At 38.4% G+C, this 12916-nt stretch overlaps 1 protein-coding gene across 1 annotated transcript in view; it reads right to left on the bottom strand.

The window, feature by feature from the left end:
* The window catches only part of lrp2b (low density lipoprotein receptor-related protein 2b), a 37794-nt gene extending 25378 nt beyond the window's left edge, over positions 1-12416 (bottom strand). The window contains exons 1-22 of the mRNA XM_087793208.1: positions 12374-12416; positions 11178-11288; positions 10928-11050; positions 10714-10830; positions 10507-10617; positions 9020-9136; positions 8820-8936; positions 8610-8753; positions 8117-8233; positions 6816-6944; positions 6488-6657; positions 4948-5171; positions 4624-4830; positions 4359-4561; positions 4137-4277; positions 3121-3330; positions 2508-2700; positions 2287-2412; positions 2066-2196; positions 1840-1977; positions 682-960; positions 371-610 (exon numbers count right to left, since the gene is read on the bottom strand). Coding sequence (XP_087649334.1) covers positions 371-610; positions 682-960; positions 1840-1977; positions 2066-2196; positions 2287-2412; positions 2508-2700; positions 3121-3330; positions 4137-4277; positions 4359-4561; positions 4624-4830; positions 4948-5171; positions 6488-6657; positions 6816-6944; positions 8117-8233; positions 8610-8753; positions 8820-8936; positions 9020-9136; positions 10507-10617; positions 10714-10830; positions 10928-11050; positions 11178-11288; positions 12374-12416 — 3391 coding nt within the window. The remainder of the gene's footprint in view (positions 1-370; positions 611-681; positions 961-1839; positions 1978-2065; positions 2197-2286; positions 2413-2507; positions 2701-3120; positions 3331-4136; positions 4278-4358; positions 4562-4623; positions 4831-4947; positions 5172-6487; positions 6658-6815; positions 6945-8116; positions 8234-8609; positions 8754-8819; positions 8937-9019; positions 9137-10506; positions 10618-10713; positions 10831-10927; positions 11051-11177; positions 11289-12373) is intronic.
* Between the last annotated feature and the right edge of the window lie 500 nt (positions 12417-12916).

Genomic DNA, 12916 nt, shown 5'->3' with positions numbered 1-12916 from the left:
TATTGCTCCTAAGCTTTGGAACAATCTTCCTCTCTCTTTGTGCTTGATGGAGTCTACTGACTCCTTCAAGAAACATCTTAAGACGTTTCTATTTGTTCAGGCTTTTCCTTGATTTTCTGGAACTCCTGTGTTGTTCTCAGTATTATCTTGATCTTTAAAGTATGTACTTTTTTGAGCATTGTTTTGATTGTTAAAGCGCTTTGTGACCCTGGTCTGGAAAAGCGCTATATAAATAAATATTACTTACATATTTTAGTGATTTCCTTTATCTCTGTCCGTCATCTCACATTTAAGACTAGCATCACTAATGTCACTATATCAACATGAACATTAATCTATGTTGATTTTGAGATAACAAGAGCTGACTTACTGCAGTTGTGTTCATCGGAGCCGTCCCCACAGTCATTGTCGCCGTCACACACCCACACCTTAGAGATGCACCTGTAGTTGTTGCAGGTGAAGTACTGAGAGGCGCAGGTGGTTGGAACCCGAGTGGGGCAGTTGACTTCGTCAGAGCCGTCGCCGCAATCGTCAATGCCATCGCACTGCCAACCTTTCGCAATGCAATGTTTGTTGTCGCAGGTGAATGCGTACGGAGAACAAGTGGCGCCTGTCAACGACGAAGATCAACGTGTGTTATTTTAAAGAGCTATACTGGCAAATGTTCACTTGGATGTTCACCTGTGTTGGTGCAGTTCGCTTCATCAGTCTTGTCCACGCAGTCAGCATATCCATCACAGCGGTAAGAGTTGGGCCTGCAGCGACCTTCGTCACACTCAAACGAATAGTCTCCACAAATGTTGTCCGGCGGAGTAATAGAGTCATCTTTGATGCAGTCCCTATGATTGTCCTGCAGTTTCATCCCGAATGGGCAGCCACATAGTCGCGCACTGGCAGGGATTGGGAAGCAGAAGTGACTGCATTGACCATTAGGAGTCAAGTTGCAGCGGCTCTTCATCACTGTGGACAAGAAATGTATTATGTGTGACTACGAGTAGTGTCTCTGTGGAAGCATGCATCTCTAGTCCAAATCTCTCTGCACACAATACTTCTTAAAGCAAGTATTAATTAACCTATTATACTAACTAGCTTCCACCCATATTGCAACTGCCAAGGATTTGATGTGCTTGTTGATGTTTATCTGCTTTACTGCAAAATAACTTGTTTGAATGTCCTTTATTACCATCTGGAACCACTGATCTTTTGAAGGATTTGTGACCTATCTGCTATCAATATAACTGATGCTAATTAAATGGTGATATTGCAATGACTTGCAAGTGGCTTTCCTTTCTTTTCTGATAAATCTTAAATTGAGCTTACTGGCTTATTGGTGTGAACTGATGGCCCATCAGGTTATTTTATGTGGCCCGCGGGGTGGTTTGCTCAAAATCAGTGTAGAATATTAATCATGATGACATCATGACCTATCAATACGTCAGTAATTATGGTAAGATAGCAAACATAGGTTATGGATGTCAAAAAAGTAAAAGCGATACAAGTAAAAATGAGGTTAATATGAATTTGATACCCTATCAAAGATAGTTTGGTAAATTTAAAATGTACCAAGCGACCAGTTTGACACCATTGTTTAAGTGAATGAACTGCACATAAATATTCAAAATTCACAATTGGCAAGATTGATGACATGAAAATGTATATAGAAATGTTAAGCAAAAGACAGTAAGATTTAAATGTTCCACAGCTGTTTTTTTTGTTTAGTTTTTTCTACTCATTTTTCCTAACAGATTTTGAATCGTGCTATAAGAATCAAACATGTCAAAAGTTAGGTCACCTAAACATAAATTGTATAAGGTGACAGAACTCATGATGGAGACTCACAGCTGTGGAGATCAGGCGTGTAGGCTTTAACGTTCATGACTCCATAGACTCCTTGTCTGACTACGACACTTCCGCCCCCATCTCTCTTTCTCATCTCGTAGATGGCTCTGGTCCTTGTGTCAGCGATATACAAGTAATCTGAACAGAAATTCAAATTCAAGATTTCAATTACGCCGATGTCTTAATACACTTTGATGGAACTACATTCAGAGACTCCAATACACACCTGAGAAAACCGTCAGTGAGTATGGTTGAGTGATCTGTCCGATATTGCTGAATGTTTGTCTGTCACCTCCGTGAATACTGATATGACCAACCTTGTCCAGAAGAGAATCAACCCAGTACAGTCTATCCATCCTGCCCAAGGGAAAACAAGAGGGATTTTCAATTGAAACAAAAGTAACATTATTTTGTGTTTCGGTCTGATTGTGTTGTAATCCAGCTCACAAATAGTCCAAGGCAAGTCCATATGGCCATCCGAGTGTTGTGTTGACCAGGGGAATGGCGTTGCTCCCGTCAGTGTAGCTCCTCATAATGACAGCTGGGCGATACCAGTCCGACCAGAACAAGTAGCTTAAAAACATAATCAGGCACCAAATGTTCAGTTTATGGGCGCAAAAGCCTTTTGTGTTCAAATATTAGGATGTTTCAGTGATGCTAGAACTTACCCAGCAATGGGGTGAACCGCAATTCCTTTAGGGTTTCTTAATCCAGTTACTATGTCCCGCCTGGATTTATCAGAAACTTTAAATGCCACCACTGCTCTGTAGGTGCTCGTGGTCCAGAACAGGACCTTGGATGTCCAATCATACGCCATGGCATCGATGGTTCCAACTCTGTACCCAGTCAGAATCTGTTGCACTACAATGTCACATGAATGATTTAGAGGTTACTAAGTGTAGACCATTTTTTCCTCCCATACAGAGTACATGACCTAACAATGACTCAAAATGTATTCTTTATATGTTTCTTACAAATGGCTTGCAACTTTCAAATAGAACTAAATGATTCTCCTCTGGGCAGGACTGTTTACATAAAAAACAAATGTATATTGTTATTAATATATTAGTATTGTGTCTAATATATAAAACAAAATTTAGACTGAAAGTGTTTTTACTTCTAAAATAAAATCATTTTAAAATGTTGTTTTCTGGTTCTGAATGGACATCAACCCACAAAATGTAGGATATTTAATTTGACTTGCTGCTAATATAAATGGTGTTATATAAAATATTGATTGCTCGTTTTTTTTTCTGTGGAAAATGTGAAATGAAATCTCACCAGTGCCATTAAGGTTGGATTTATACACCAGACCTCTGGACCTGTCGTTGTAAAAAAGAGCCTGTTCGTTGCCATCGAACTCCACAGCAGAGCCGGAGAACGAAGTACCGAGGCCAGATAGGGGAAGGGTGACATCTTCCTGGAGGGAGAAATTGAGTGGGATCCCGCGGACCGCCACGGTCGTAGCCATCAATAAAAAGTCCTTCAGCTCTGTTGAAAAAAGAATGGGTTTTCTTCGTTTTACAATATTGTGAATTAAATCTTAGCTTTTCAAAGTGTCCAAGAACCTGCAAAGTTGTTGTTATTAGCGAGAGAATCTACAGAGAATCAAATGATCATTACTTCTATCTTTAAAGTATTCATTAAATGATCAAAAATTAACAATAGGGACCAGGGGTTGAAAAAAAAAAAAATTTAAAACACAAGATCTCGCTGAGTAAGGATATTACAGTGTCCTAATACCGTGACATTATAATAATAAATAAATAAGTTATTTGTCTGTTTATAAATACATTATATGTACTTACAATTTATTTTTAAATTAACTATGGACAAAAATTATAATCATGGTGATAAGTCACTGTATTTCGAAATTCCGTTTGATTTGTTTTTTCCAATTTAACTATTAGAAATACTAGTAACAAAAAAGACAAACAAAGAAAATAGTAAGAGAACAAAGTAAGATAAGTACTAAAAGAAGTTTAACAATTCATTTTGAGAATTAAAAAGATGATACACATGAAACCAATTTAATTTTTATTTATTAGTGATTGTGTCAATTTAAACTGTTGTGTGCCACAGTTCAAAAACATGCAGGGTTTATGTTGTGATTCTAAGTTGCCCAAAAGTGTGAGTCTATGAGGTGATCAGTCTGTATTGTTGCAATAGTTCTGCAACTTGAAAGTCCAACAACTCCCTGTGACTTCATTAAGAGACAAAAACCAAGACAAAAAGATGAACAAAGATCTCCAAATATTAAAAAAAGTAGGAAAAATTTCAATGTCAAATAAACTCACTCAAGCACGAGTGGAGGTCGGGCATAAGGTCGTAGCCAAGGCGACACTTGCAGCGGATTCCCAGACCCTCGTTGTCTGAGCGGTGACTCAAGACGCAGATGTGCTGGCAGCCTCCGTTGTGTCGGCCGCAGGGATTCAAAACTGTGGAACACCGGGCAGTCGTCTCACTGTTAGAATGAGGAATAGATGACAGCAAGGTTCGACCATGATGTTTCTTCTCACCGACGGGTTGCAAAACAGGGTGCGAGACCACCACTTGTCCAGGTCGCTTTGCAGTCCGGTACAGGAGCGCCGGGTTGCTGCCATTGAAGCGGTTCGCTCTCACTATGCCCATCTTAGTCCAGTCCGTGAAGAACACGTGGTTCTCAAACACAGCGATTCCGAAAGGATGTGGTGCCTGCGTTCCACCATTTAGGACCGTTTTTCTGGAGAAAAATAACAAAATAAATTACATTAAAATCATCAAATCCTCAGGTTCAATATTTACCTGTCCAAGCCGTTGTAGGTGACTGTTTCCACGGTGTCGAAATGACTGTCGGACCAGTAGACCCTCCTTGTGACAATGTCCAGGGTGATTCCTGTTGGAGTCCCGAGCCTGTTCTTCACCAGCTCGAGACGGTTACTTCCATCCATGAAGGCCCGTTCAAGCTTCATCTGCTCACTGTTAATGCCCATGTCAGTGAAGAACATGTACCTGCAAACACACATGGAGCAGTTCAGAACAAACAGACACTTGGGTTCATTTTGTTATCATCGCGCCCAAAAAATAAAAAAATAAAATAATGACGATTTGAATGATTCTAGAACTCACCCCACCGTGGGATCCAGAGCAAGACCATGAGGACTCTGCAAGTTCTCTGCCACCAGTGTGACACGGTTCCCTCCATCTAAGTCACATGCGTCGATGCGCTCCACCATGGCTTCTAGAACATAGAGCTTGAAGTTGATCCAGTCCACCGCCAGGTTCTGGACATTCTGGACCGCAGAGGTCAGAATCTCCTTGATGTCCCCTCCATTTAAATCAGCAGAGTAAACCTGGAGAAAGAAAATGATCGTAAATGTGCCTTTAGACTGAAGTGTGAGGGCGGTGAAGAACATGTACGAGGACAGTGAGACAGCCTTGAGGTCAAGAGCGATACAGAAGGATTTAACATGAGAGTAGGTTTACATCAGAGATCAACTGTCAGATTTTTCAGGCTGCTGACAAACAAGTCTACGGAGGATGATGATATTTGCTGATGATATTGTGGTTTTTAACTTAAAGATCAACTAATGTGTAGTTTTTAGTGACTCTTAAATAGATGTTGGACTCTATTGTACTCATCAGTATGTGTCTGTTTGTATAAAACTCTCTTTTCATTGAAATATTTACATTAGAAAATGTGTTTTAGCCCCGCCCACTGAAAACACTGTTTCTCTGGAGACTACATCTTGTTCACCATAACCACACCCACTCTGCTGTGATTGGTCAAATATCCTAAAGTCACCATCTCCAAGGGACTCGTTGTATAAAGAAAATGGTGAAACCCATTATTACAACATAATGGACTCCGCCCTCATAACCTCTCGTTCGTCAAGATTTCAGACAGGGAAGAACTTTATGAAGTTATACATTACGAAATCTTGGAGAGGAAGACTTCGACATTTGACACGTCAGAGTGAGTTGGGTTTTAACATTAGTTGCCCTTTGAAGAGCAGGAAGACAGAAGAAGAAAGTAAGAAGTGTCAGTAAATAAGACACTGAGGTTTTTCGTTGCGACTTTAGATGAAGTCGTCCAGAGACAAATATAAGGAGATTTGACGGTTTAAAGACATGGGAAATTTTGAACAGTACTTAATGTCGGAGAGCAACAAAGAAGGTGAACATAAAGAACATATGATAGAGATGCACAAGATTGTCTAATACTGGTTACTATGTTCTTTATGTTCTTTATCTTATCTATAGACTTAGATTGTATCATCTTGTTCTTTCTCTTTGTTCTTGTTCTTATTTTATTTTTATTTTTATTTATTTTTATGAATAATTGCTGTATTGCTGTGGCTAATTGGAAAAAAAAACAACAATTTCCCGAAGGAGACCTCCTGAGGGATCAATAAAGTTCTACCTACCAACCTACTAGTGATTGTTTCATGAAAAATGAGGTTTCAGTTGGAGCAAACTGGTGGCTCTCTCCATTTAAAATGATTGAATGAGTCCTTCAGAGCCACAGATTTTTAGCTCAAACAGGTTCAATCTAGTTGCCTTTGAATATGAAGAAACTGTATCATGACACCACGTTGACAGCTGTTTCACAAAACATCTTCAAGCAACTGACTACATCGTGTCATTGTAAAAACACTGGCAAACTAACCTTTTTAGTGTATGTGTCACTCCAGAAGACCCGGTTGTGGTGCCAGTGGTATGCTACACCCACAGCGTAGCCTCTCCCCTGGGAAGGCACCAACGTTCTGATGAATCGTCCGTGTATGTCGGCCATAAACACTTCCCCTCCACCCGTGAAAATCAGCTGCGGCAGTCCACCTGGAACATACCCCACCTGGTTAGTTAAGAATCTTTAGATTGTAGTCTTGAAGGGAGTTTAAGACAACACAATGTTATTGATATCGTTTGACGAACCGGAGAAGATCAACAACTTTTCTTTTTTTTCGCTGGATAATATTGAAGATGTTGTAATTTACCTGACACGTTGGCCTTGCAAATCTGACCCTGCTCCAGGAAATATCCATCGGCGCAGCTACACCGGTGCGTCCCAGGACGGTCTTCACACATTTGGTCACAGATCCCCCAAATCTGACAGTCGTTGTAGTCTGTATAGTATGAGAATCTGCTTATAGATGATGATGAGAACATGCAAGGTGATATTGTAACCCAGTACATGGAATTTGAAAAACGTTGGTGCACCAGCAGGTTTAGATTTCATAAGAGCCTACGAGTTATTTTACAGATATTATTTTACATAATACATTTACTAAACTAATAATAAAAGAAAGTCTTTTACCTCAGAGAGTTTGTTTTTTTGTTTACAAGAGTCATGAGAAGCATTATAATAACCAATGCTCTCAAGGTCACTTGGCAAATATCAGGGACAACATTTAAAACACAATAAAATAAGGTAAAAACTGATAAATTAAGGGAATTTATTTGAAATCTAACACATATATTTGCCAACCTTTTGTTCCATATTTAAGTCATTTGACTTTCCAGCATTAATATGTCTAGAAATCTCATTAAAAATTGAAACTAAAATGCATGATGCAAGAGGTTTTAAATGAGGTGGTCAAGTGGCTCTAGATATAGACCCATGCGAAACTGAACTTAGATGATCATTAAGAGAGATTTTAATTAAAGTTACGTTTTTTATATTTACAGTACTTTGTTCACACAGAAATGCATTATTTATAATATTGGATTTTTTAAGCTATACTAAGCATTCAAGAAAAACAGCTTATTTTCTGGGGCCAAATAGTTTCCAACTGTCTTCCACCAGACCTCCGCAACTGTGACTTTGTACCCACCTGTTACGCATCGCATATCCCTCATAAACCTTTCTTTGTGTTGTTTATTATTTATTTATTTTATTGCATTCTGTGATTTTGTTGTATTGTATGATTTTATTGTTGGTGTATTTGACCTTGAGTCTCTTGGAAAGCGCTTTTAAATATCATGTATTATTATTATTATTATTATTATTATTATTATTATTGTTATTATTATTATTATTATTATTATTATCATCATTTGGTCTTGAGATTGGCTTTCATTGAGCTCTTTATTTAAAACCCATGATTAAACAGAGGACACACTCTACCGGGTTCTGCAAGCTAAACCACTGGTTAACAGGAAGTGCTGACCAGGACACTTAAATAACGTTTAGAAAAACTGAACTTCTCTTTATACCAACGGATTTGTTGCTATAAAAACGTACATTGATGCAGTATAAAGAACACAAAGTAAACTTAAGCGGGGGCGAGGATCTTACCAACACACGAGCGACTGTCATTGGCCACCACATAACCCTGTGGACAATAGCACACCCCACCTTGAGGTGAAACGTGGCACAAGTATTCACAGCTCAAGGTCGAACACATGTCCAGTCCTGTAAAAAAAGAAAAAAAGTTGAATCATCACATCTCACGCCATTTCATAAAGTATATGGTTTTCCTTATCTTAACTTCGCCACCTTATTTAAGAGGATTTGGATAGTTTCGCTGCGTAAAAGATCAGTTAATGTTCAACTAAATGTTACTAAATGGACTAATAAAGTTAAGAATCCCATCATAATCCCAGTTGTTCAAACCATACTGCAGGAAATAACTACAATAAAGTATATTTTTGTTTAAGAAACCTCTACGTTACCAACAAGTTTTCTCTTTATTCAAATAACTTTATTTAATTGACCCACTATTTTATCAGGGGGACCAGGTCTTATAGCCATGTTTTCTTAAAATCCCATTATAAGCAACATAACTTACTGCAGGTTTGGTGAGCTGTGGAATTGGTTTCATCGGTCGCTCCGGGACAGTCCGGTTTCCCGTCACAAACCTTATTCAGTGGTATACACTCATTGGAGTCGGGACACCCCCATTCTCCAGGGTAACAATCCCGGGAGTTGCTGTCTATAAAGAAAAAACTTCGTCTTAACAGGTGTAACTCCTGTAGTAGGAAGTCTTCAGGTATCTTACCACAGCCTTTCTCGTCGCTGTAGTCACCGCAGTCATTGAAGTGGTCGCACACCCACATTTGGGGAATACATCGGCCATTACTGCAAGTATGTTGATTGCCACTGCAGCTTTGATACACTAAGGAAAACCACAAAATAAATAATAATCAAACTGTTGTTAAGCAAGTTGATATCAGAATGTTGTTGAAGCCATGTTCCTACCGCAGCCTTGCTCATCACTGAAGTCCCCGCAGTCATCCCAGTGATCGCACACAAAGGATTGTGGGATGCAGTAGCCATTTGTACATTGATATTGGTGGATGGGACAGTGTTGATTGGCTAAAAAAAAAGGAAATATCGGGATCATACACCATGTTGTAACTTTCTCCTTCCTAATTGTTGGAGTGATTTAAGACTGCTTTAAACGTTAAAAAATATTTTAGACTTTGGCTAAAACTCTAATCTTTATGTCCTAGGTAAAGATTAACGTGGTTTTGCATTTCTATTTTATTATATTATATTTATACACATGACAAAAATGAAAGATTTTATACATTTTTCTTCAAGGTAATGCTATTTATCATAGATATTCAGACAAATTTAATTGTCCTTTGCGATTAATGATGTGAAAACCGTCAAATTATCCCAATCCTATATCAGAAGATTAAAAATGAATATTTTCAACCACATCCTTAGACTGTAATAATATTAACAGAATATTTTTACAGATTTACACATCTAAATGTGGAAGTCTTATCATTAAATCCTGATCGCGCATTATTGTATAATGACAATAAAGACTGAGGAACACAATTTAAATGCAATTCAAAGTACAAAGGCCTCCCCTATTAAATCTTTCCTGCAGTTCAAGTTACCATAAACCGCTAAACTGCTTAAGTCAAAAGAAAAAAACGAGAATTTGGAATTTACTTTTGAATCATCTCATAACTACAAGTACTTACATTATAAACATTCAAAGTAAAAGCGTATCACTTATTTCTGGGCTATACTAGGGCCGTAAGTTCATATTAGTTTAAGTGCTTAGAAAACTAGTATTATTACAATTGGAACAAAGGATATTGAAGTACAATATAACTAAAAATTGTTGTTGTTTTTTAAATTTGAACTTAATTTGCAATGATTTCATTTGAATACTATACTAATGGTATCTTTAAAAATGGGCTAATGTAGAATTAGGTGTTCAAAATCAAAGGGCCGAATATCCAGGACAAGTCCTTTTCAAAGTCACTCAAAACCGATCATAACCATCACCTTTTCACACAATAATCATAAATAAAACTGATAGAAAATGAAGTTTTTTTAATTTAACTCCCATAAACCCTTGCTTCAAACACTGAGCTGCAATTCTTTTGGCTTAGTAAAGTAAATGTATGTATGTTAAAAAAGAAAAAAAGACGAACTAACCACAGTATTGGTGTTTTAGCAAAAAAAAAAATACAGTTTTTTTCAAGGGCCAAAATTATTCCAAAGTAGATCTTAACTTTAAGTTTTGCACTAGCTTAGCACTAGCTTAGCAGTGGCTTAGCACTAGCTTAGCACTAGCTTAGCACTAGCTTAGCACTAGCATAGCACTAGCTTAGCACTAGCTTAGCACTAGCTTGACAATTCTCAGGTTGTTTGATAGCGAGTCATAAAAAAGACATAAAGCAAAGTTGTTTTGACATGTTGGTTTGTTGTCGTTTACTCACTGCAGTTGTATTCATCGGATCCGTCCCTGCAGTCCGGGATCCCGTTGCAGTGCTGAGAATTGTTGTAGCAGGCTCCATTAGCACATGTTTTTTCTGTGCACCGGGGATAGTCTGCAGGAGGATACACAGTGACTCTGGGGATTCTGTTCTATTTTTAAGTTTCACGCCGTGTTATTATGAATCTCTTTTTGGACGTCCGATCCTTACTGCAGTTGTTTTCATCCGAGTTGTCCACACAGTCTTTGATGTGGTCGCATCTGTACACTTTGGGGACACACTGGCCCTCCTGACAGGTGAACTGGTCAGGCCTGCACGTCCGCCCGTCTGTGCAAATGTAACATTTTTATCTCAAATCAAATGATTGAAATTGAATCGAAAACAAGTTCCATCCTCGTGCTCGTATGTTTTCCATGTAACGTACCGCACGCTCTTTGTTCATCGGAGCCATCTATGCAGTCATCCTCGCCGTCGCAGACGAACCCCAGAGAAATGCATTCACCGCTTGTTACACATTTGAATTGCTGGGAGCTGCATGATGGATGTGCTGAGAAACAAAAAAAAACATGAAGTAAAGGGATTGAAAACTTGTTTTCTGCAGTTTTGCAAAAGTGTTAAAGGAAAAAGAATCCTTCGCTCGCGGTGTTTGAGCGACAAGCCATCGGATCACTCACGACAGTTGAGCTCGTCGGAGTCGTCCGTGCAGTCGTTGGTTCCGTCGCATCTCCAATCGATGTTGATGCATTGTCCGCTCGTGCATTGAAACTGCCCACCACCGCAGCCCCCTGTAGAACCCCACACACGTCAGGACACGATTAAAACAACATATGGAAAGGTTACAGTGCACCGAGATAAGCTTTTACAAAACCCGAGAAAAATCATCAAAATATTAGACAATAATTGTTTGTCATTGAGCATTTTATGTGGTTTTCTTTTGAAGTTGAACTGTAGCCTCCAGACATGTGATTTAGGATTTAATAGCGTGGTTAAATCTTCTCTCACATGACCTGGTATAAAGTCCAAATCTGTCCATCCATCCTTCTCCTCCATCAAGTTTGCGTAACGTTAAAAAATATGTTGTTTATTTCTTCATGATGTTAAAAAAATATATATTATTTGTAGAAAGTGACAAAATTACTGCGGAATTCAGTTACCCCAAAACAACGATGACTAAGATAGATAACAACTGTTATGAGAATGTATTCATATAAAAACAGTAAATAATCAAAAAGGTCTACAATTTTCAGAAAACACAATTCACAAATTTTAATCAATGTTTTGTTGGAGATCATTGTATTCCATCAATACAATTCTGTACTGCTTGAAACACCAATTAATTAATTATATGGAATAATTGTATATTTTTTCAGACATTAAATAAACACAGGAACTTACCTTGAACAAATCTTACTACACACAGGAAAGTAAGAATAACAAGATGAAGACTTTTGTGGTCCATAGTTGAGAGCTTCACAGTTTCCTGTGATGCTCAGTCATGCTAACTACACGCCGTCGATGTCTGAGTCCGAATGTGCCTCAGTTAGAGCCTAACAGTCCAGTAGCGGGCCGCCAGGTAATACAACACTTTTACGACACGTCCTTTTCATAAACTTCATCTAAGATTAACCTTTACCAGTTGGTATGTTGTGGACATCAGCAGAAAATGTGAAAGTCATTTTCATGTAACTCTTGAAGCTCGACATTAACAACTCACGCGGAAGATGTAAAAGTTAAGAATCGTCTTTATTCATCCGGTTACGAAAACATTACAGTTCAAATTACAGACAACTGAGTACGTTTATTGGTGCATTTGACAAAAGCATTTACGTTTATACTTGAAATTAACTCACTTAAATAGGAATAATCTCACTTGACAGCCAGTGTCGATCCTTTTCATGCTTCAGCTTTTTCATATTCTACCCTTTCTTTCACTCCCTCCGTTACCGTTTGCTCATCTTCACCGGAAAGGCGAGGATCATCCCCCTCTCAAGTCCTACACAGTAGAAAAAACTTTGGATCATTAACAATATTAATAAAACCACATTTTATCTGAAGGTCACACTCAAGGACACCATAAAGGACATGTTGAAAAGCAACAGTGAACAACAGTAAAACAACAATAGGAGAACTTGTAAGAGTTCAGAGAGATAAAATTAAAAACAATTATAATTGTCAGGGAATACTACAATATATGAATGACAGTGACTAAACTACTTCGAAAAGGTGGGTTTTACGTGAGTTTTAAAAACATCAGTGTGTTGATGTTACGGATGTCCGGGTCCTGAGGAGGAATGGTGAGGTTGATGGAGGAAGATGGAGGATCTAACAGTTGTTACCGTAGACATCTATATACATAGACGCCGCATCGACTGCTGCCGCCCACTAGAGCGGTGTGTAAACAGGGCGGCCATCT

The sequence above is a fragment of the Callionymus lyra genome, chromosome 6, assembly GCF_982586985.1.
Source record: "Callionymus lyra chromosome 6, fCalLyr1.hap1.1, whole genome shotgun sequence".
Classification (NCBI taxonomy): Eukaryota; Metazoa; Chordata; class Actinopteri; order Syngnathiformes; family Callionymidae; genus Callionymus; species Callionymus lyra.
This window is presented reverse-complemented; position numbering and strand designations above follow the sequence as displayed.